The 23926-nt window shown below is 43.9% G+C and overlaps 1 protein-coding gene across 1 annotated transcript in view; it reads right to left on the reverse strand.

Annotated features, from left to right (window-relative positions):
• skor2 (SKI family transcriptional corepressor 2) overlaps nucleotides 1–23926 on the reverse strand; it is an 85613-nt gene that overhangs the window by 10305 nt on the left and 51382 nt on the right. Inside the window, exons 3-8 of the mRNA XM_055658129.1 lie at nucleotides 20675–22479; nucleotides 20232–20295; nucleotides 19683–19757; nucleotides 18281–18346; nucleotides 16710–16808; nucleotides 15942–16009 (exon numbers count right to left, since the gene is read on the reverse strand). Of these exons, the coding sequence (XP_055514104.1) occupies nucleotides 15942–16009; nucleotides 16710–16808; nucleotides 18281–18346; nucleotides 19683–19757; nucleotides 20232–20295; nucleotides 20675–22441 (2139 nt within the window). The 5' untranslated portion in view covers nucleotides 22442–22479. The remainder of the gene's footprint in view (nucleotides 1–15941; nucleotides 16010–16709; nucleotides 16809–18280; nucleotides 18347–19682; nucleotides 19758–20231; nucleotides 20296–20674; nucleotides 22480–23926) is intronic.

The raw sequence follows: 23926 nt of genomic DNA on the forward strand, positions 1-23926 counted from the left end.
TCCTTCTGCCTCTGACATGTCAATGAAAATAATCCAAGTTTATCCAACTTCTCCTTATAACTAACACACTTCAATCCTGATAATGTCTACTGTACTCTCTAGATAGCCTCAACATCCTTCCTATACTGAGGAGACCAGAACTGCACAAAATATTTCAAATATGATTGAGACAAAATTTTATAATGTTGCGTCATGACTACCCAAACTTTATACTCAACATTCTGACCGACGTAATCAGATTCAGATTCAGATTCAGTAAACAAGCAATCCATAGATTATCCCATCTGTGTTAGCAGTTTTAGGGAGCAATGGAGAGGTGAGGTAATAAAGCAGAGATATTGAGAGAAGGAATTACAGAAGTGGAAGGAATCAAGCGAGTGGGGATCACATGTAAGTGGATAAGATAAAGTGATGAGGGTTTGCTTGCACAGGAGAACTTGAAGTGACTACAACGATCTGAAGCTCTGGAGCAAGGGGAGGCAGTGAAAATTGGCAAGTAGAGGGCATTGAGTGTTTGAGCGTTATTGTGTATCTAGACGTGATTCAAATAAAATACTTCATAATGGATGCAGGTGTAGAACAAGTATCACTTACACCTCACTCTGCCAATTGATGGGATCACAACTAATCTTCTACATCAACAACACTTCTGCAAACTCTCCCTGTAACTTGCTTCATGCCTATGTGTTGAATATGACTGCACATGCACATGGGATGGAGAATGCCAAAGATCCATGATTTTGTGTGTGAAAATATTTATTCTCATCACTGCTGGCTTATCTCCTTACATTGTCAAAACACTATCCTCAAAGCACAGTTTCCAATAAATTGCCCAGGCTGCAGAACTGAAATGAAAACAGAAAATGTTCGAAACACTGAGCAGATCAGACAGCATCCGTGGAGAGAGAAACAGAGTTAATGTTTTGAACTGCAAAGTGTTTGCAGCATTGTCTGTTTATTTTCTCTTTCTGTTGGCTGTTTAATTAAATGTGGGGAGAGCAGTTAAAGCTCTGATTTCCAAATTCTGCAGACTTTAGAAGCCAACCGCCTTTATGTATCTCCCATGCTTTTCCCCGGGGACTGAGCAATACTCTGGGGAACTGCAGATGCTGGTTTACACAAAAGGAGATAAAATACTGGAGTAACTCGGTGTGTCAGGCAGCATCTCATGGATAGGTTATGTTTTAGATCGGTACCCTTCAGCAGTTTGAAGAAGGGTCCCGACTAATAATGTCACCTATCCATGTCCTCCAGTGATGCTGCTTGACCCACTGAGTTACTCCAACACTTTCTGCCATAAAGTTTGGTTCCTGATACTAACGTAAGTCTGAAGGATAATCATTGATGTAATGCAGTAAGTCACAAGGTCATTCTGATGTGCCATTTAAAATCAGCTAAAGCCACAAGCAAACAAATTTCATATGAATTGCCCAACAGAAAGTAGATACTTACAGTTAATGCATGACTGGTTCATTGTGTGCTTCCTACACTGTTCATGATGGCAGGGCCTTCACATTCAATCTCTGATTCTGTCAGTTCTCTCAACCCCAAGAACCCAATGCTGCTGAACTTGGCAGGTTTTGCATTTGGCTTCCTCAATTTTAATCCCACCTCCATCCTGACTATCAAATAGCCCACCGGTCACAAATTTAGATCCAAAGTTGTAGAAAGGTAACTCAAAACAAAATGAAATCTGCCCGCCCCCCCCCCCCCCCCCCCCACGCCTGGTCTCCATTGTCTTCTGCCAATTTACAGCATCCTCTGCCCCTACCCCTCATCGAAACAACCTTGCTGACTGTCCCTAATCATTCCATTCTCTTTCAAATGGGAGTAAATCCTCTCCCAAAGTATTCTCTCCAATAACTTCCCGACCACTGACGTGAGGCTCACTGGCCAGGCTCATTTCCCACACAACTACATGCTGTCCTTAGACAGAAAAAGTTGGAGTAACTCAGCGGGTCAGACAGCATTTCTGGAGAAAAGGAATAGGTGTAGGATGGTGTTAGTGTATGGGGCGATCGTCGGCCAGCCCAGACTCGGTGGGTTCAAGGATTTGTCTCCACGCTCTATCCCTAAAGTCTAAATCCTTTAAATGATGTTATTTGTAAGAAAACAAAACATGTTTGGATTCCAAACAATTGTGCCCTAATGAACATCATTAGCTAGATTGTAACTGTCAGATATTTTATTGCTTGTTGCTGTGTGCATATACAGGGTACTGATTTGTGACTTTAATCTAAAATTGGCCTTCATGCCAATGAAGAGCGTTGAGATGTTTCCGGGAGTGGGGGATGGGGTGGGGATAAATAATCCAGCCTTTTCTTTTCAGTTTGAGAGCTCATAAAATCAACTAATCTGGAAAATGGAAGATATTATGATGATGGAATAGATAGCTATCTTCAGATATCGGGGGGGCTAAGCCATATTATTTGGGAAGAATTTTACTTTCCCTGACACTTGTTCTGCAAAATGTATACTCTATTTCAAACAAAATAAGACATCGTGATGTGTGGCAGGGGTGAACTCACGGATGGTGAATTTAAACAGATAGCCTGAGGAAGAGAGAGAACTTGGAGAGACATGGTGCTGCCACCTGGTGGCCAGAATGTGAAAAGATAAAAGGGAAACAATCTAACAGTCTGGACCACATATCTACTCTGATAGGCACAACACAGGACAAAACTTGATGCTGCTGCACCCGCTGAGTTTCTCCAGCATTTTTGTGTACCTTCAATTTTCCAGCATCTGCAGTTCTTTCTTAAACACAGAACAAAACTTAACAGGACTATCGACCTACATTAATGTATATATAATTAACATAAATGATTTTGTTTTCAAAATATCCTAGCCTGACACATTAAAAATACAGAGTGACATTATGCACAATTTCCTAATGTGCCGATCCTGAGAGAGATGATGCACCAGTGTGCCTCTAGAAAGTTGTACACCTTCACACATCCAACTGTGTGAAACAATATAAACTAAGATGACCATAGCTATAATTCTACTGTGGCCAATCTCATGAGTGGAGATAGTGTATTTTTTAAAATGCTGGTCTATCGTACTGGTTAGTGACAGATTGAACATTTAATTAAATTCAGATATCCTTTGGAAACTTAAACATATGCTGTCTGAAGCAGATTTTCCACTTGTGTGGCTGAATGTTCCAAAGTGGGAACTCTCTATATGAATGTTGATGTCATTAGTGTGAGGAAACAGTGTTGGTGGTTATAAAAGTGGTTGCTAAGCCAGTTCCTTACATGGTGAATCACTTATCCTAGTGAAGAGGGTAAGATACTCTTAAGATGAGATCAGTTTAACTTGACATCATGTTCGGCATAAACATTGTGGGCCTAAGGGCCAGTTTCCAGTGATGTACTGTTCTATGTGGACATATTGGACATTCAGAAGGCTTTCAACAAGGTCCCACATAAGAGATTAGTATGCAAACTTAAAGCACACAGTATTGGGGGTTCAGTATGGATGTGGATAGAGAACTGGCTGGCAGACAAGAAGCAAAGAGTAGGAGTAAAGAATGGCAGGCAGTGACTATTGGGGTACCGCAAGGCTCAGTGCTGGGACCCCAGCTATTTACAATATATATTAATGATCTGGATGAGGGAATTGAATGCAACATCTCCAAGTTTGCGGATGACACAAAGCTGGGGGGGCAGTGTTAGCTGTGAGGAGGATGCTAGGAGGCTGCAAGGTGACTTGGATCGGTTGGGTGAGTGGGCAAATGCATGGCAGATGCAGTATAATGCGGATAAATGTGAGGTTATCCACTTTGGTGGCAAAAACAGGAAAGCAGACTATTATCTGAATGACAGCCGATTAGGAAAAGGGGAGATGCAACGAGACCTGGGTGTCATGGTACACCAGTCATTGAAAGTAGGAATGCAGGTGCAGCAGGCAGTGAAGAAAGCAAATGGTATGTTAGCATTGATAGCAAAAGGATTTGAGTATAAGAGCAGGGAGGTTCTACTGCAGTTGTACAGGGTCTTGGTGAGACCACACCTGGAGTATTGCATACAGTTTTGGTCTCCTAATCTGAGAAAATACATTATTGCCATAGAGGGAGTACAGAGAAGGCTCACCAGACTGATTCCTGGGATGGCAGGAATTTCATATGAAGAAAGACTGGATAGACTCGGCTTGTACTCGCAGGAATTTAGAAGATTGAGGGGGGATCTTATAGAAACTTACAAAATTCTTAAGGGGTTGGACAGGCTAGATGCAGGAAGATTATTCCCGATGTTGGGGAAGTCCAGAACTAGGGGTCACAGTTTAAGGATAACAGGGAAGTCTTTTAGGACCGAGATGAGAAAATCTTTTTTTACACAGAGAGTGGTGAATCTGTAGAATTCTCTGCCACAGAAGGTAGTTGAGGCCAGTTCCTTGGCTATATTTAAGAGGGAGTTAGATGTGGCCCTTGTGGCTAAAGGGATCAGGGGGTATGGAGAGAAGGCAGGGATGGGATAATCAGTTGGATGATCAGCCATGATCATATTGAATGGCGGTGCAGGCTTGAAGGGCCGAATGGCCTACTCCTGCACCTATTTTCTATGTTTCTATGTCTATGCGCTATGAAGTAATTCTTATCGTTGGTCGACGTTAGTAGAAATACTGCCTGAAAGCCAATGCACCTCCATAACGAGGGTCACAAAATAGATGAGTGAGCTGCTCAGGGTTACTATTTAGCAAGATTACAAGGTGCTATAGAATTCCTGCCTCCAACATTGGCATAATACGTCATAAGGGCATGAAAAGTATTTAAGGTGAGTATTCTTACTTGGCTGCAAGAGAGCCCAGTTCAGTGTACATAATACATAGGATAAAATCCAAGCTAGAAGGCATTATATGCAAGACGGCATGATTCCAAAGATAATAATGATAATAAATGTTAGGAACTATGATAAAATATTGCCCATCCACTAATAAAATCTGAAATGTATTATATATGGAGACAGTCTTCAAATGGTATACAGTACCCTGAGCATAACACAATCTGGTGTCTGTTACATTCAGAATAAAATGCACACAATCTAGAATATGTTTACAAAAGAATAACACAAAGTCTGAAGTGTTTAAAGCAGAGATAAATGTTATATGGAATAGATAGAGGCTGGAATAAATTAGGTACACAAAATAAGATTCTGGTTGTGTTAGAGACAGAAATACTGATAAAATAGGATAAATCAATATCAAATTGTGTTATTTATTTTATAAAATAACCTGGATAGCGTTTACATAATCTAATGCATAATTCATAATGTTGTTACAAATAAATAAAACAGAGTACTGTGTTGCAAAGAAGTTAATACGCTGGCAGCTTAACTGCATATTCTAGGATGATTATGGATATTGAATGTTAACAGAGAGTTATTAGCCATGTCCTTTTATTCTTGTCAATTCAATCTTTGTATATATGCTTTTTCAATATAGGTCATTGGATAGTGATCAGGCAATAGAATACGGGCTAATTTCCTCCATTCTCCATTTATAAGAACATCAGGAATGGGAGCAGGAGTAAGTCACTCTACCTCTTGAGTCTGCTCTGTGTTTCAATAAGGTCATAGCTGATCTATCCTTAGCCTCAACAACACTTTCCCACTCTTTCCAAACCCCTTTGACCTCTTGCAGATCAATGTCTGTAAAGTCCTGCATTGCAGATATCCAATGACTCCACCTCCATACCTCTGTCTTATAGAGGAAATTCCTCCTCACCTCCAAATAATATGGATGATCCCTTATTCTGAAACTTGGCCCATAATTCCAGAAAAAACCCACAAAGTGATGGAGTAACTCAGCGGGTCAGGCAGCATCTCTGAAATATACGGATAGGTGATGTTTTAGGTCAGGACCTTTCTTCAGACTGATTGTAGTTGGGGGGGGTGGAGAAACCTGGAAGAGAGCTGAGTGCATGACAAAGTCTGGAAAGTGATAGGTGGATAGAGATGGGGTGGGGGGGCTAAGGCCAAAGATGCAGGAGATGCTGCGTGACCCATTCAGTTACTCCAGCAACCTGTGTCTCTGCTTGTAAACCAGCATCTGCAGTTCCTTGTATTTACCCCTTATTCTAGATGCTGCTATTCAGCATCCACTCTGTCATCCCTCGCAGTATATTAAATAATTCATTTCTCATTCATCTATTCTATATTTAATTTAAGCCTCATTTATTCAACCTCTCTTCATACATCAAATCCAGTGTTAAAACACATTTGTACTCCCTGGCTTTTGACCATGCCTGAGGCTTTGCTTCTGTTTTTGGTGTTTTTGATGTTTCTTTATTTTACATGTCTTTGCCTACTATTTCTTCTGCAACTTTGTTGCAGCTATGTTTGTTTTTAAAGTGCTCTATAAATAAAATTATTATTATTATTATTATTATTATACATCAACTTCTTCATTTGTCTTGTGTACAAAACCATGAGGGGAATAGATCTGGTAAATGAACAGTCTTTTGCACCAGAGTAGGGGAATCGTGAACCAGAGGACTTAGGTTTAAGGTGAGGGGGGAAAGATTTAATAAGAACCTGAGGGGTAACTGTTTTCCACAAAGGGTGGTGGGTATATGGAACAAACTGCTGGAGGAGGGGTTGAAGCAGGTACTATCACAACATTTAAAAAAAATTAGACAGGTACGTGACTAGGATAGGTTTAGAATGATACGGGTAAAACACAAGCAGGTGGGACTAGTGTAGATGGTCGGCAGGGGCAAGATAGGCTGAAGTGCCTGTTTCCATGCTGTATGACTATGACTATATCTGGAATGTTGCTCTTAGGGCTAAAGGTATAAAGGGATATGGGGAAAAAGCAGGAACGTGGTACTGATCATATTGAATGGAGGTGCTGGCTCGAAGGGTCGAATGGTCTACTCCTGCACCTATTTTGTTTCTATGTTTCTACTCCTGCACCTATTTATGATTCTATGTTTTTATGTTTGGCGCCCCATTCCTGCTTTCTCACCATATTCTTTATTCTGTTAGCCATAAGAGCTATCTGAGGGCCTTTCCCATTTGGCTATTTTTTCGGCGACTGCGGCATCATTGACTGACGAAACATGTCACCGGAAAATACGCGGCGTGACGACGTATGACACGGTGGTGATGATGTATGATGCGGTGGTGACGTGGCGTGATGATGTATGATGCGGTGGTGACGTGGCGTGATGATGTATGATGCGGTGGTGACGTGGCGTGATGATGTATGATGCAGTGGTGACTTGGCGTGATGATGTATGATGCGGTGGTGACGTGGCGTGATGATGTATGATGCGGCGATGGCACGGTGGTGATGACATAAGACACGGGGTGTTTTTCAAGAGTCGCAACCACTTTTTTGTCGCTGCTGGATTTTGAAATGTTCAAAATCTTTTGGCGACACTGATATGACGCTGGCAAAATCTCCAAGTGGGACAGGCCATTAACTCTCTCTTGAAAACTTCCAGTGAATTGGCCTCCATGGCCGTCTGTGGCAGAGAATTCCACAGATTCACAACTATCTGGGTGAAAATGTTTTTCCTCATCTCAATCCTAAATGGAATAAAGATTCTATTCTATTCTATTCTAAATGGCCTACCCCTTATTCTTAAACTGTGACCCCTGGTTCTGGGCTCCCCCAACATCGGGAATATTTTTCCTGCATTTAGCCTGTCTAATCCATTAAGAATTTCATATGTTTCTATAAGATCCCTTCTCATCCTTCTAAATTCTAGTGAATATAAGCCCAGTCAACCCATTCTTTCATCATACATCAGTCCCGCCATCCTGGGAATTAACCTGGTGAACCTACGCTGCACTCGCTCAATAACAATAATGTCCTTCCTTAAATTAGGACACCAAAATTGCACACAATACTCCAGGTGTGGTCTCACCAGGGCCCTGTACAACTGCAGTAGGACCTCCTTGCTCATATACTCAAATCTTCTTATGAAGGCCTACATGCCATTAGCTTTCTTCACTGCCTGCTGTACAAACATGCTTACTTTCAGTGACTGATGTACAAAGACACCTAGGTCTCGTTGCACAATCCCTTTTCCTAATCTGACACCATTCAGATAATAATCTGCCTTCCTGTTCTTGCCACCAAAGTGGATAACCTCACATTTATCCACATTATACTGCATCTGCCCACTCATCCAACCTATCCAAGTCACCCTGCAGCCTCATAGCATCCTCCTCACAGCTCACACTGCCACCGAGCTTTGTGTCACCCGCAAACCTGGAGGTGTTACATTTAATTCCTTTGCCTAAATCGTTAATATATATTGTAATATAGTGTATATAGCTGGAGTCCCCGCTCTGAGCCTTGCGGCACCCCACTAGTCACTGCCTGCCATTAATTCCTACTCTTTGCTTCCTGTCTGCCAACCAGTTCTCTATCCAAGGTAGACAAAAATGCGGGAGAAACTCAGCGGGTGAGGCAGCATCTATGGAGCGAAGGAATAGGTGACGTTTTGGGTCGAGACCCTTCTTCAGACTGATGTTGGGGGGAAGGGGGTGGGAAGAAAGGAAGAGGTGGAGACAGTGGGCTATGGGGGAGCTGGGAAGGGGAGGGGAAGGTGGGAGAAATCAAGGACTACCTGAAATTGGAGAGGTCAATGTTCAATCCGCTGGGATGTAAACTGCCCAAACAAAATATGAGGTGCTGCTCCAATTTGCAGTGGGACTCACTCTGGCCATGGAGGAGGCCCAGGACAGGAAGGTCGGATTCAGAATGGGAGGTGGAGTTGAAGTGCTGAGCCACCGGGAGATTAGGTTGGTTAATGCGAACTGAGCGGAGGTGTTGGGCAAAGTGATCGCCAAGCCTGCGCTTGGTCTCACTGATGTAGAGCAGTTGACACCTAGAGCAATGGATGCAATAGATGAGGTTGGAGGAGGTGCAGGTGAACCTCTGCCGCACCTGGAATTACTGCTTGGGTCCTTGGATGGAGTTGAGGGGGGAGGTAAAGCGACAAGTGTAGCATTTCCTGCGGTTGCAAGGGAAGGTACCAGGAGAGGGGGTGGTTTGGGTGGGAAGGGACGAATTGACCAGGGAGTTACGGAGGGAGCGGTCTCTGCGGAAAGCCGAAAGGGGAGGAGATGGGAAGATGTGGCCTGTGGTGGGATCCCGTTGGAGGTAGCAAAAATGTCGGAGAATTATCTGTTGTATGTGACGGCTGGTGGGGTGAAAGGTGAGGACAAGGGGGACTCTGTCCTTGTTACGAGTGGAGGGATGGGGAGTGAGAGTGGAACTACGGGATATAGAGAGACCCTGGTGAAAGCCTCATCTAAATTCAAAGAGGGGAACCCCCGTTCCCTAAAGACTGAGGGTATCTTCGATGCCCTGGTTTGGAACACCTCATTCTGGGCGCAGATACGGTGTAGACGGAGGAATTGGGAGTAGGGGATAGAGTCCTTACAGGAAGCAGAGTGCGAAGAAGTGTAGTCCAGATAGCCATGGACATCAGTGGGTTTGTAGTAGATGTTGGTCAGTAGTCTGTTACCTGGGATGGAGATAGTGAGGTCTAGAAACGATAGGGAGATGGTCCAGGTGAAATTGAGTGCCAGATGGAGGTTAGTGGTGAAATGGATGAAGTCAGTGAGTACTGCATGGGTGCAGGAGATAGCACCAATGCAGTCATCAATGTCGGCAAGGTAGAGTTTGGGGATAGGGCCACAGTACGCCTCGAACAAGGATTGTTTGACGTACCCTACAAAGAGGCAGGCATAGCTGGGGCCCATGTGCGTGCCCATAGCTACGCCTTGGATTTGGAGGAAATAGGAGGAGTCAAAGGAAAAGTTGTTGCGGGTAAGGACCAGCTCCGCTAGGCGGAGGAGAGTATTAGTAGACGGGGATTGGTTGGTTCTGCGGTTGAGGAAGAAACGGAGGGCTTTAAGACCCTCCTGGTGGGAGATGGAGGTGTAGAGTGACTGGACATTCATGGTGAAGATGGGGGCACTGGAAAATGGAAATCATGGAGGAGACGAAGAGCGAGTGAGGTGTCTTGAACATAGGACGGGAGGGATTTGACCAGGAGGGATAGGATGGAGTCGAGGTATGTGGAAATAAGTTCGGTGGGACAAGAACAAGCAGAAACAATGGGTCTGCCAGGACAGTCAGGTTTGTGGATTTTGGGGAGAAGGTAAAATTGGGTCAGGCCGGGCTGGGGAACGATGAGGTTGGAGGCTTGGGAGGGCAGGGAGCCGGAAGTGATGAAGCCAGTGATGGTGCTTGAGATAATGGCCTGGTGCTCGTCTGTGGGGTATTTTAAAACTCAGTGAAAAAAAAGCTATTAAAAATCTCCGCTTTCCGCGAGACTGTGGGGGTGGGACTGATGATCCAGGGCGCCGATTGGACAAGAGAGACATCGGTCAGCAGGCAGTGCGGGGGGCCATGATGATTCAGCGCGATCATTGGAGGAGGGAGGTGTAGGTCAGAGGCGGAAATAGGGGGGTGGGACTGAGGATAGAGCGCGGTGATTGGAGGAGGGAGACGTCCGTGTAGCAAAGATCATAGAGCGGAGCTTGAATCGGCCCGTTCGCGGGGCCTTTCATCGCCCAGCCTGGCGCGGCCGGCCGCGTGATCTTCCACCGCTCCACGGTCAAATTGCTGTGTCGTGGCGATCGAGGCTCCAGATGTTACCAAGCTGCTGTTGCTGGAGTTCGGAACCAGTCAGCAACCAGATCAGCTCCCGATGTTATCGTCCACAGGGCCCACGGCCGAAGCCTCGCGAGTGTACGTGTGCATGCAGGGCCGCCAAATGTGCCGCCCCCCCCCACCCCCCCCCATGTTTTGATAGCAATTTCCGTGCCTGTCCAAGAGGAGAGCGTCCGCTGGAGGTGGGAGAAGCGGTTATCACTAAGGGGCGAGGACTCCTTCCCATGGGAAAACACTTGGAAGCGGAGGCTCCACACGGAACTCATTGAGGTGGGGACGGAGGGAACAAAGGTGAGGTCTCTGCTGAGGACAGCGTTCAGTATCAGAGAGGGGGAGGTCAAGAGGGATGGTGAACACACGACAAGGATGGGGGTTGGGGCCGGAGGAAGGCAGGTGTGTGGACAGAGGCCAAGGCAATGTCTGGTGGAAGGGTGGTGGGTGATCAGGTAGGAGGGGGGTATGAGGACTATCCATGTCACTACCCCACAATACCACGTGCTCTAATTTTGCTCTTGTGTGGGACATTGTCAAAGGTTTTTTTGAAAGGCCAGATACAGCACATCCACTGGCTCTGCCTTGTCCATTCTACTTGTTACATCCTCAAAAGATTCCAGAAGATTAGTCAAGCATGATTTCCCCTTCATAAATCCATGCTGACTTTGACCAATCCCGACATTGCTTTCCAAATGAGCTGCTATTAACATCTTTAATAATCGACTCAAGCATCTTCCCCACTATTGATGTAAGACTAACTGGTCTTTAATTCCTCATTTTCTCTCTCCCTCCTTTCTTAAAAGGTGAATTTTGGATGATCAACCATGATCATATTGAATGGCGGTATTGGCTTGAAGGGCCGAATGGCCTACACCTGCACCTATTTTCTATGTTTCTATGTTTCTAAAATTGTATTATTACAGATGGGCAACTCGGTCAGCATGGATGAGTCAGGCCGAAGGGCCTGTTTCCTGCACTACGTACGATACTGTGACACTACGCCTCTAACATTTAGTAATCTCATTCTGTTTATATAGTACTTTGCTTCTTCACTATTCATTCCTCCTTTCAGAATAGATAACCTTTCCCTTCCACACTTTAGAGTCCACCTACCAATGCCATCCCTTTGCAGGCTATTTTTCATCTCACAATATGCTCACCACCCCTTTATCATTCCAACCATCTGAAGAAGGGCCTGACCAAGAAAGCCTCCTGTCCATTCCCTCCACAGATGATCCACTGTCTGCCCCATGGAATTCTTCCAGCACTGCTTTTAACTCAGGTTTCAAGCACCTGCAGTTCCTTATGTCTCGCTCACCTTTCTATCTTTCTATCATCAGCAAATTTGCCTACAGTGCAGTCGGTCCCCTTGTTTAAGTCGTCAAAGCAAATTGTAAGTAGTTGAGGCACCAACACTGATCCCTGTGGTACCCCACTGATTATAGTTTGTATCACAAAACAACCCTTATTAGATTTTATTCATTTGTCCCGCTTCGCCCATCAGTTGATTGCTTTTACCACACTAATCGCCAGAAGATCTATTTTATTTTAATGGAAAGACTCCATCCCTCCGACCACACTCCAGTGGTAATCTGAAACGATATTATGTTTAAATTTAGAAAAAAATCAGGAGTGACATTGTTGAACCCTTGGTTAAATTTGATAAGACTTGGGGAAAATTTATTGAACACTTTCATACAACATAAATTGCTCCCTCTTCAACCGTTATAAAAACTATTTTACCTCTATTGGGTGGAACGGACTTGACGACAAACAGACTTAAATTGTTGAAATTCTCAGTTCAGATTCTGTTTTGCTTTGCTTAGTTTTATTTATTTATTTTATTTTTATTCTTATTTTATTATTATTAAAAAAAATTCTTTAGTTTAGGGGGGTTTTTTCCTTTTTTCCTTTTCTTTTTGTTTTTTTATCTTTGTGTTTTTTTCTACATTTATAAGTTTTCTTTTAAAGATTTAACTATATTTACATAGAGGTCTATATTCATTGTGTATTTTGACACTGGTCTCATATTAGGTTACACCTGTTATTAATGTAATCCTGATCCCTATGTATCAATAACATTGTTATCTTTATCATTATTCTTTTTGCTCTGTATTTTATGTTTTATTTTTTTATTTTTTGGAAAAAAAACCCTAATAATAAGATTTTAAAAGAAAGAAAGAAAGAAAGAAAGAAAAGGACCCTGTGACTGTTTTCTGTCACTTGATATCTATGTCAATGCAGTATATTACCAACAACCCTGTGCTCACTTAATTTATGCTGCAACCTCTGTGACCACCAGGTAATGATGCTAATATCAGACGGCAGGTTATATCACTCGGTGGCAATCTGATCATGGGGTTACATTATAGTTGTGCTTTACATTGTGTTTCTCACAGTCTAGTCATTTCATCACAGTGTGCCCAATTACTGCATGGTTCGCATCTTACACTATAATTATTCTTGGCCTATTCACTATATCTCTAATATTGAATACAATATTACAGTGTGCCCAGTCTCACTCTGCTCATAGTATTAGTTTACCCAGTCTTGCTCAGTTTGCTGTATTACAGTGTGCCCAACATTACTCTGCTCACTACAGTGTGCCCAGTCTCTGTCTGATCACTATATTACAGTGTCCCCAATCTCAGTCTATTCACCATATTACAGTGTGCCATGTCGTGTTCTGTTCACAATATTATGAAGTGTCCAGGTCTAGTCAATGCATTCTGTTAAGATGCACCCATTCTCAGTGTCAGTCCACCATATTGCATTGAATCCATTGGCCTTGACATGACTTTGTCCCCTCGCCCAGTTTGCTCACAATTGTTCATTGTGCCTAATGCCAGTATGTTCACTATTCGCACTGTGTTTATTTTGTGCCCATTTTTTATTTACATTATGTCTAACATCCTCCTGCCCAACACACTGTGCCCAAATTACATAATTTAATTACATAATGGCATGTTTCATACCTCTGACAGATGACTAATACATTATGGCCATCTCTGATTGCCTACTATTTTCTATTGAATCTTTCTCATTCTACTCACCATTTATATTTTGAGTCTTTCTCATTAAAGAATGCTGTGTCCAGTGATACTCTACCAACAATGCAACATTTTCTCTAAACTTACTGTACAATCGCAGTCTATGCGTTGCTCTATTTCTTGCCTAATGTCAGAGTGCACACTATTGGATTGTGTCCATTCTCAGCAGCTCAATATATTGTGCAGTGCCAATCTACTCAATATATCTGCTTGTGCTTTGTATCAGCTGACCCAGACAATTCAGATGATTGCATTCTGTTATGTTTTAAGTAAAATAAAACAGAAAATGCTGGAGGTGTGATGGCCATCGGAACTCTCCCCTCCACTGATGCTGAGCATGAGAGGGCTTGTATACAAAAAACAGGGATGTAATGCTGAGGCTTCATAAGGCGCTGGTCAGGCCACATTTGGAGTATTGTGTGCAATTTTGGGCACCATATCTGAGGAAGGATGTACTGGCTCTGGAGGAGTCAGAGAAGGTTTCCAAGAATGATCCCAGGAATGAGTGGGTTAACATATGATGAGCGTTTGACAGCACTGGGTCTGTACCCGCTGGAGTTTAGAAGAATGAGGGGGGACCTCATTAAAACGTACAGAATAGGGAAAGGCATGGATAGAGTGGATGTGGAGAGGATGTTTCCATTAGTGGGAGAGTCTAAGAATAGAGGTCATAGCTTCCTTTATGAAGGAGGTGAGGAGGAATTTCTTTAGTCAGAGGATGGTGAATCTGTGGAATTTGATGCCACAAAAGGCTGTGGAGGCCGTCGATGGATATTTTAAAGGAAGAAATAGATAGATTCTTAATTAGTACGGGTGTCAGGAGTTATGGGGAGAAGGCAGGAGAATGGGGTTAGGAGGGAGAGATAGATTAGCCATGATTGAATGACGGAATAGACGATGGGCCGAATGGCCTAGTTCCGCTCCTATCACTTATGACCTTATGCATCTCGAACAATCCATGTTTTATTCCACAGCATTCATTTGCTGCAGATTTTGAAAATTATACTATATTCATTCTCAATGTCCCCGCAACATATTATCATGCCCAGCCTCTGCTCTCTGCTGTATCGCCACCAGCCTCACTGCCCAATGGCCACCGATATGTTCACAATGTAACATCGTGCTGTGTCACATTTTGCTCATGGCATCACACTGTGCCTCGTTTGTGCTCACACTCCCACCTAGTAGCCACTAATAGTCTGCCCACTACCATATTACTTCCAGCCTCAGTTTGTTAAACATATCACTCCATACCCAAACAGCCTACACACTGTTTTACTTTGTACTCTGCATTAAATGAAAGACAACCTCATATTTTCATAGGTTCATAAGTTATAGGAGCAGAATCAGGCCATTCGGCCTATCAAGTCTACTCCACCATGGCTGATCCCTTTCAATCCCATCCTCCTGCCTTCTCCCTATTAACCCCTGACATCCGTACTAATCAAGAATCTATCAATCTCCACCTTCAATATATTGGTTGACTTGTGGCCTCCACAGCCGTCTGTGGAGATTGGAATTTTCAGTTTAGTTATCCCATTCCTTCCCACTCAGACCTACATTCAGCTTTGTCATAAGAACATATGATCATGAGTGATAGTAGAATGAGGCCATTCAGCCCATCAAGTCTACTCCACCATTCAACCATGGCTGATCTATCTCTCCCTCCTAACCCCATCCTCCTGCCTTCTCCCCATAACCTCTGACGCCCGTACTAATCAAGAATCTATCCACTGACTTTGCCTCCACTCCCTTCTGTTGCAAAGAATTCCACAGATTCACCACCCTCTGACCCTTCTCATCTCCTTACTAAAAGAACGTCATTTAATTCTGAGGCAGTGGCCTCTAGTCCTAGACTCTCCCACCAGTGGAAACATCCTCTCCACGCCCACTCTATCCAAGCCTTTCACTATTCTGTAGGTTTCAACCCCCCCCCCCCCCCCCCCCCCCCCCCCCTCATTCTTCTAAATTTCATCGAATATAGCCCCAGTGCCGACAAACCTCATGATATGTTAACCTACTCATTCCTGGGACCATTCTTGTAAACCTGCTCATGACTCTCTCCAGAGCCGGCACACCCTTCCTCAGATATGGTGCCCAATGTCAGAGCCAGATTAGGACCTGGTCTAAAATACATAATTATACTTCCAAAAGTGTTTTTATATTTGCCTGCTTGTTTGGTTGGTAATGGGCGAATTCAAAAATCACAGTCATCAAGTCAATTCACGAACGGTGCAGAAAAGTCATACATCTCACCATCTGTAGTTGTTGAACCATTTCCTCCCGATATGCTAATTCCCGCTTCATTTGGTCCTGCAAGTTATCTGATGAACAGGTGGTAAAACATAAAGCAAAATCGTGGTTGAGACATACCCTGGACATATACATTAGTCTTCGTTCTAATAATTTAAAACGACACCGTCCAATAATTTCATCAATTTAACATTTGAAAATATCTCCTTACTGACAACACTTTAAAACCAGTCATTATATTCCCACCCATGTCGGATACGCACGTTGTTTCTTTCGTTCCATGCAACGGGTGGAATTAGCTCTCTAATGGAAGACGCATATCATGCACAGTTTGCCATTTCAGTTTAGTGTAGGAATCGACTAAGAAAGGCTTCTTCAGACAGACATATAATGCTGGAGTAACTCAATGCGAGAGGCAGCGACTCTGGAGAGAAGGAATGGGTAACATTTCGGGTCGAGACCCTTCTTCAGACTCGACTTGAAACGTCATTTATTCCTACTCTCCAGAGATTCTGCCTGTCACGCCGAGTTATACCAGCATTTTGTGTTTATCTTCGGTGTAAACCAGCATCTGCAGTTCCCTCCTGCACAAGACATCGTCAGAAGCAGGTTATATTTGATTTTAAAACGTTATATATTTTGATTACGTCCATGTTACTGCGGTATAATGAACCCGACTGCCACGTTCTGTCACGGTCCGCGCCCCTGTGAAACATCTACATTGAACACATTAAAGACAGCGCAAGAAAGGAGAGAAGAAGGATTTCTTACTGACAACAGTGAAAGAAGCGTTACCCTTTAACGCCTTAAACTCCTGCTCTAATCTCCGCCTCAGATCAATCTGTTCCAACAGCACTTTCTGAAGTTCTTCTAGAAAAAAATGCAAAAAAAATTTGATTTAACGAAAAGTTTTTTAAAGTACTTGAATATAATCATTCCCACCATTGCAATATTTCACAATATGATGCCGATTCAAAAACGGTCACCACAATTGCCGGTTGTGCACTTGGAAATTAATAGGTAGGAAGGGGATAGATGGTGTTCCTCCATACATTTATCTTTTGAAATGTGTACTTCTATTCCATTTAACTGCTCGATTGACGCCACTCTTTGCAAATGTTTCTTGTGTCTACGCGCATTTGCTCACCACAAGTGGACATTTCCGTCACTTCATTCATATTTCCCGTCCACCAGCATTGAACCAGTATCCCGCCGCTTTGTGCATTCCTACCTATACCTTCGGATTCTAACCTTCTTTGATGTCCACCTCCAACCTTTGAGGCTAAGAACAGTTTTCTGTCCATTCCTTATTGGGTGTCATTGTGATATCCCCCATTGTCTGTGTGCGTGACTGATGTATTTACACTTCTGATGCCAGTCAGGATTAGTTTTCACTAACACGTCCATGCAGTCAGCTATCGCCCACAGCGGGAAAAGAAACACAGTTCAGGAATTAACCGGTGTATGTCGACAATTATATGGCGAAGTCTTGCGGAATGGAGTGGCTTTTTGTGAAACAGCGACATTCCGTGGGAGAGCGCGTTTAAGTGTAAGCTTATGGAACACGAAACTGTTATATACGCTGGACCAACCTTTGGATCAGGGGGATAAAGGAATGCACTTCTACTGAACTTCCCAATAAATATATTCCCTAATAATGTAAGTAACTGTGAATGAAGAAAGATTAAAATAAGTACACCTCCTTAAAACGTAGCAATCCCGAGCAAGCGAGTTTGATGTTGGAAGTTTGTATTGATTGGTGGCCGATGTATTTACTGGAGGTTACAACGATCAGGAAGTGTAGCTACATAACTGTGTACGAGCAGAGGCAGTGGCATTTAAAAATAAAACGTGGGTAGATTGATGAACATGTAAATTATGTGTCTCGACCCGAAACGTCACCCATTGCTTCTCTCCAGAGATGCTGCCTGTCCCACTGAGTTGCTTCAGCATTTTGTGTCTACCTTCGATTTAAACCAGCATCTGCAGTTATTTCCTACACAGCAGGTAGATAATTACTGAAGCTGGTGGAATGATCAAGACAAGACAGTATACACTGTAAAATGTGTAAAGTGCATATATATATATATATATATATATATATATATATAAAATAAAGTAAAGGTGAATATATAAATGCTGGCACTGGCACACTAAAGGACAGTCCAACTTAATGTGATTTAGTCTGTGAAGCGCATTGATGCATTTCATTGCGTTAGATGTGCTATATAAATGCAAGTCGTCATTACATGGAGATGCATGTCAATAATGTGTGTGCTGGGTGCTGCTGGGTGCGTTGTGTTTGTGTTTAAGATGGTCTCGCTATCACTGCATCTATTTACCTTTATCCATATTTGCCACATCAGTTTTGTTCGAAAGCCGAGACGTTGATTCTTGTTCGTGGTCTACTATAAAATAAACAAAAACAGTCTTCGAATCTTTCTGGGGACTTGGGTCTCTAAAGAAAGAAAGAAACAGGAAATGACGGAAACACTCAGCAGGTCAGGCAGCATCTGTGGAAAGAGGAACAGAGTTAATGTTTCAGACCAAGACCCTTCCTTCGTTTTGACGTAGGGTCTTGGAGCTGAAATGTTAACCCCGTTTCTCTTTCCATAGATGCTGCCTGACCCGCTGAACATGTCCATCGTCTTCTGTTTTTATTTCAGATTGCCAGCATCTGCGGATTTTGATTTATTTCCTTTCCAATCTAACGTTTTACTTTTGGGAGTTCTCTACTTAAAGCGGGGGTTCCGAGTTTTTCTTTTAAACCGTGTGGTGGAACCTTCCCATTAAAGCGTTAATTGTATTTATCTATTCTTAATGGCATTGGCGGCTGTAAAATAAAATAGATATTCTCCAACATTATCAATTTATCCGGGAAACTGGTATTTTAAATAAAATGGTATGAGAAAGCTGATATTTGATGATGGACTCCTCCCCCTAATAAGAGCAAAAAGCTTGTATGTGTTTTTTTTTTATCATTCTGAACCTTCGATTCTCTCATCTGACAGGCAAATTTGCAGACATTGCCCCAGGATAGCAACCTCGTTTGACAGTCAATTAACCGTGAATCGACAAAGCCAAACGAGTTTGCATTACATAAATGGCAAATTAGATTCTTTTTTTCTCTCTCCCCTACAACAGATACCACCCCAGCTCAGTGCAATTGAGACGCGGCATCAGAACTTCTAATCACGTCCTTCGCTGTCTTAGGTAAAGCCCTTGGCGACATTTAGCAATAAGAAAAGGTGGAATCATTTAATTTGTTTAAGATAATAAAGGGAATGTTCTAATGTATTGTATGCGAGGCTCATTATGAGCCAGATGATATCAATGTTGATGTCTGTCATAAAATACCTTTATTATCGCTGTTGACAAATATTAAAAGCAACAAGCTTGGTATAACAATTCTTTTGAAGGAGAAGATTATGTCATTATTTTACTTATTGTAAAATATTGCTTTCTTAAGGGTGTTCATTTCATTTTCTCCTTTTCAATCTATTCATATGGATAGTTTGCATTTGCAGCTTTATAATTACACCTGATAATCCAACTATTTTAAATGTCCTTATTACAAACTAAAATCAAATTGCCTTGATTTGTTTATAATCTTTCGTTCAGGATTACTATTAGTACTCATTTTAAATTTAAGATTTGCAGAACAATTTCGAGAATGTGCTGCTGCTCTTTCGTCGTTTGCAAATGTAATATATTTATTAATTCTGTCTATTCGGTCTCACTCACCCGCGGGTTCCCGCCAGAATCCCACCCCTGAGCTATCGGATTCTTCCGCAAAACAATCCTGTGGTTTTGTCTGATCTGTAACACGGAATGAACATTAACGCAGCACAGGTATAAACGTTAGATTACGAATCAGAACAAGGTTAATGGGGTAACAAAGGTCACGGGAGGGAAAATGGTTAGAAATACATAAAAGGGTTAAAGAAATATAGAGATCAGAAATGAACCCAGGGCCACGTAAATTGCACTAGAGAGAAACATACAGCGCCGCGGTGTCAAACAGGGGAAGAAACACGGCCACAGATAGACAACAGATAACTGAAATAGAAACAGCGTCTCGAATAGATAGCGGGCCGTGAATGGTGAAACTGATGAATACAAGGAACTTTCATCTCAACTTTCGTCCCGCGCTTCCGCTTTGAAATGGATAAAAATATTCACAGTTCTATTATTTGTTAAGATTTATATAGACACGGGCAATTCTGTTTAACAAGCATTTCACACTTCGATTGGTTTTTAAAAAAAGATTTATGTCATCAAGTTGGCACTTACTAGGAAAATTATCTTCATTCTTTTTAGAAAAGAGTGAGTGTTTTTTGGTTCCATTTTTAAGACCCTGTTGTAAAATTACAGACAAATTGAAAGAAATGTTAGCCATGGTGTGACAATGACAGAACGCTGCTGTTAATTAGACAAGAGATCGCGGTGGTGTCAATTACGCTATGGGAGCGAAGGCAGAGCTAATGAACTAGTATTAAAATTCCCAGGAAAGAAATAACATACACATGTTTGCGAAAAGCAAATTAAACGTATACATTCTGTGCAATTACATATAATACAGCGAATCGAGCTGTGAAATAGAATTTGGGGACAGTATTACATTATTAATTTCTTAAGGGAGACGATAGTCGTTAACCGCGCCTCTCGTGTATATATTCTAGCCCAAAGCAGTATTCAAGTAATAATGAGCTAAATAGCCAAAATCTGATATTTACATCTTTGTAACTGGGTTGCTCCAATGGTGTAATGTCACAGGGAGTGGGGCCTCTTTTATTGGCCGGGCCTTCCGTTCCTTCCTTCGTGTCCCCGGCTGGTTCTCCTTTGGAGTTGGAGAAAGCGGTCTTGTCTTTAGTGTCTTTAGGCCGGTTGTCCTGTTGTGGTTTGCTGTGCGTGTAGTGGCCGGGAGAGATGGCCTCCTCCAGCCCATCGCCCGAGAGTTTGTTGCTCTCCACGTCCACCTCCTGTTCGTCTTCACTCTCCGCACTGTCGCTGTGGTAACTGCAGCTAGTGCCCGGGGAAGGGTGTCGATCCGACCCAAACTCCTCCAAGTTGCCGTGAAGTTTGGCGATGCTCTCGATGTCCTTCACCACGGGCCTGAAGGCGGACAGGTAGCTCTGCTTCCTGGCCGTGAAAGTGCTCACGTCTAAGAGTTTGACTCTCCCGTCGGCAGCCAGTCTGTGGTCGGGGGTGGCCGGGTGGTTGACGCTGTCGCCTTCAAACAGGTTGTCCCTTGGGTTTGCGAATGCGCCCGCTTCGTTTTGCTCGGAGAGGTCCAGGAAGGCTTGCCTGAGGGTTGGGGATTCCCCGGCCGGTGTGATGGCGCTGGGCTGGGGCTGGAGGTAGGTGGGCACGGGAATGCCGCTCGCTGCCCTGGGCGGCCAGAACATGCAGAGCGGTGGGTAGAAGGCATCCTTCCTACCCGGCCACAAGAGTCCGGAGAGGCCGTTTTGCTTCTGGCCCGCTGAAAGGGTGTCGCCGTCGTCTTTTTTCTGGCACAGGCCGAACGCTGGGAACGTGTAAGGGTTGGGGAACAACGAGGCGGCTGGGAATTTTTGTAGCATCCCGAATCCTTTGCTCGGGACCGGGATCACTGGATAACTCCGCAGGTGCTTCCGCGAAGAGACGCTGCCCCCGTCGTCGTCGTCCTCGGCGAACCTGGCCCTTTTGTGGGCGAGGTCCGGGGCCATCATGTGGGTGATAACGCTACCTACTGCCTTGTCTGCGCTGAGCGAGCCACAGTGACCCGGCAAGGCCCGCTTGCGGCTGCCCCCGTTAAACATGGCTTTCACGTCTTCCCACGCGTAGGCCATGTCTTGTTGTGGAGTCTTGTCGGTTAACTTGAGGTGCCTCCTCCACGAGTTGAAATTGGCGGCATCGGGTTGAGTGTACTTAGCCTCGGGGGTGCGGTGGGAATGGAATATGAACTTGTTGGGAGAGAAGTACATACTGCAATATGAGCACTTGATGCACTTGGCCCTCGAGCTGTTGTAGCGGGCAGGGACGAAGCTACCCCTGCTCCCCCAAGCGCACTCGTGGCTGACGTCGAATGCAAAGTTGTCAGGGAGCTTTGGAGGCCTGTTCTCACCTAGAAAGGACTTGCACAGCCTCTCGGCTTCCCGCTTGGTTATCATCCCGCATCTCCTGGATGAGATTGGCATGGCCCCAGCCCTGCGCAATATCTCCAGTTGGACAGGCGTACATTGGACGCAGGTGATGCCCAGAGCCACCCTCCTGTTGTGGATCTCGTTGTAGCTGTAGTTCTTCAGCAGGGTGTTGGAAATCTGAGCCAGGCACAGCCTCTCCTGGTTATCGATGATGAGTGACACTATGGGCACCCCGTACAGCATGACTTGGCCAACTTGATTGGGTTTCATCGGGATGTGGGGAGGCCTTTGTTGACTTGGGGAGTCTCGCTCAAAGGAACTTGGTGCTGTGAGCGGAACATCAGTGGGCCCTGGGAGAGACGTGGAGACGTTTTCCATAATGCCTGGCGTTTATATATCACAGCCTTTCCTTGTACCTGCGATATACAGAAGATGATTAAAACAGAAACTCGACCCTTCTCGGCTTGCATTTAGATCAATATTACAGTACACCTTGTAATAGGTAGCATCGATCATAGAGAAGCGAATGGTGGAAGCACTTAGCACAAGACTTACATTCAATGTGGACACGTTGCCAGTATAATTGCAAGATGTTTCATGTACAGTAATAGATTAATCAATGTTTTGTATCGGCTTGTCAAAAACGGATTATCACACAGCAATATGCTTATGAATCTCTTTGTTTCCTAAATTACTAACCATACGTGAGAAGCAGACCTTTTTTTAAAACTGATGTTAAGACAAAACGCCGGGTTACTCGCGAGAAGATCTCTCCAGTCGGGCCCGCGTTTCTTCAGCCGATTAATTAATAAAATAGGTTGGAACTTGTTCCGATTCAGCTCAGCACATTCTGACTTCAAATTATGACTGGTCTTTTTTTATTTAAACAACCCTTTTACAGAAAGAAATAGGAAAACAACCGCGGCGAGGAGACGAGCTGGTGGCAGCATTCAGACAACCCTTCGCGCTGCAAAGTAACTGGGGAAGCGAAACGGCCGAGCGTGTCCACATGGATCTAATAAACTGAAAGTAGGTAGGGAAAGGACGAAGCGAATAGTACCGCAGTGAGGCACGGACTGAGGGGGCAGACCAGAGAGGGAAGGAGAGAGAGTGAGAGATAAAGAGAGAGTGAGATAGAGAGAGAGAGAGAGAGATAGAAAGAGAGAGAGAGATAGAGAGAGAGAGAGAGGGAGAGAGAGAGAGAGAGAGGGAGGGAGGGAGGGAGGAGAGAGAGGGAGAGAGACTGAAAGAGACTGAGAGAGAGAGAGAGAGACCGCATCAGAACAAGTAAATGTACATATCGAGACTGAAGTCTAGTAAGTGGGGTGGGAAAAAATGAATGGAAATAACATGGTGGCTATATTGGCTTGGTGGGTTCAGAATCACACACAGACACAAATAAAGTAATGTCTATTTTATACGCCCAATTCATCGACAATTCTCAATGAGTTTATATATATATAAAATATAATATATATAATATAACCCCGTTACCTTGTGTTAGTAAATGCGGGTCGCCCGTCACACGAGCATTGTGGCCTCGGCCGCAGTTCCTCCCGAACCTTTCTTTAACCCCACTGGCGGGTCTGCAAATCCTGGCGTATTTGGCCGCTGTTTCAAGGCACATCCCAGAAGCTGCGGCAGTCAGAGGCTGCTCTGGACTGTGATGGAGCAGAGAGTTTAAGCGTCGCAGGGAGCCCCTGGGCTGAGTGTTGCAGGTCTGAACTCTCAGCCCTGCCATCCAACAGCAATTATCACAGCTGCTAACGTCACTCGCTGACTGACACTGGATAAATGGTCTTTTCAAGTATCTAATAAATTCACAGACTCCCACACGTCAGGCTGCGGGCTACCGAGCCTACC

This window comes from Leucoraja erinacea, chromosome 1 (genome assembly GCF_028641065.1).
Source record: "Leucoraja erinacea ecotype New England chromosome 1, Leri_hhj_1, whole genome shotgun sequence".
NCBI lineage: Eukaryota > Metazoa > Chordata > Chondrichthyes > Rajiformes > Rajidae > Leucoraja > Leucoraja erinaceus.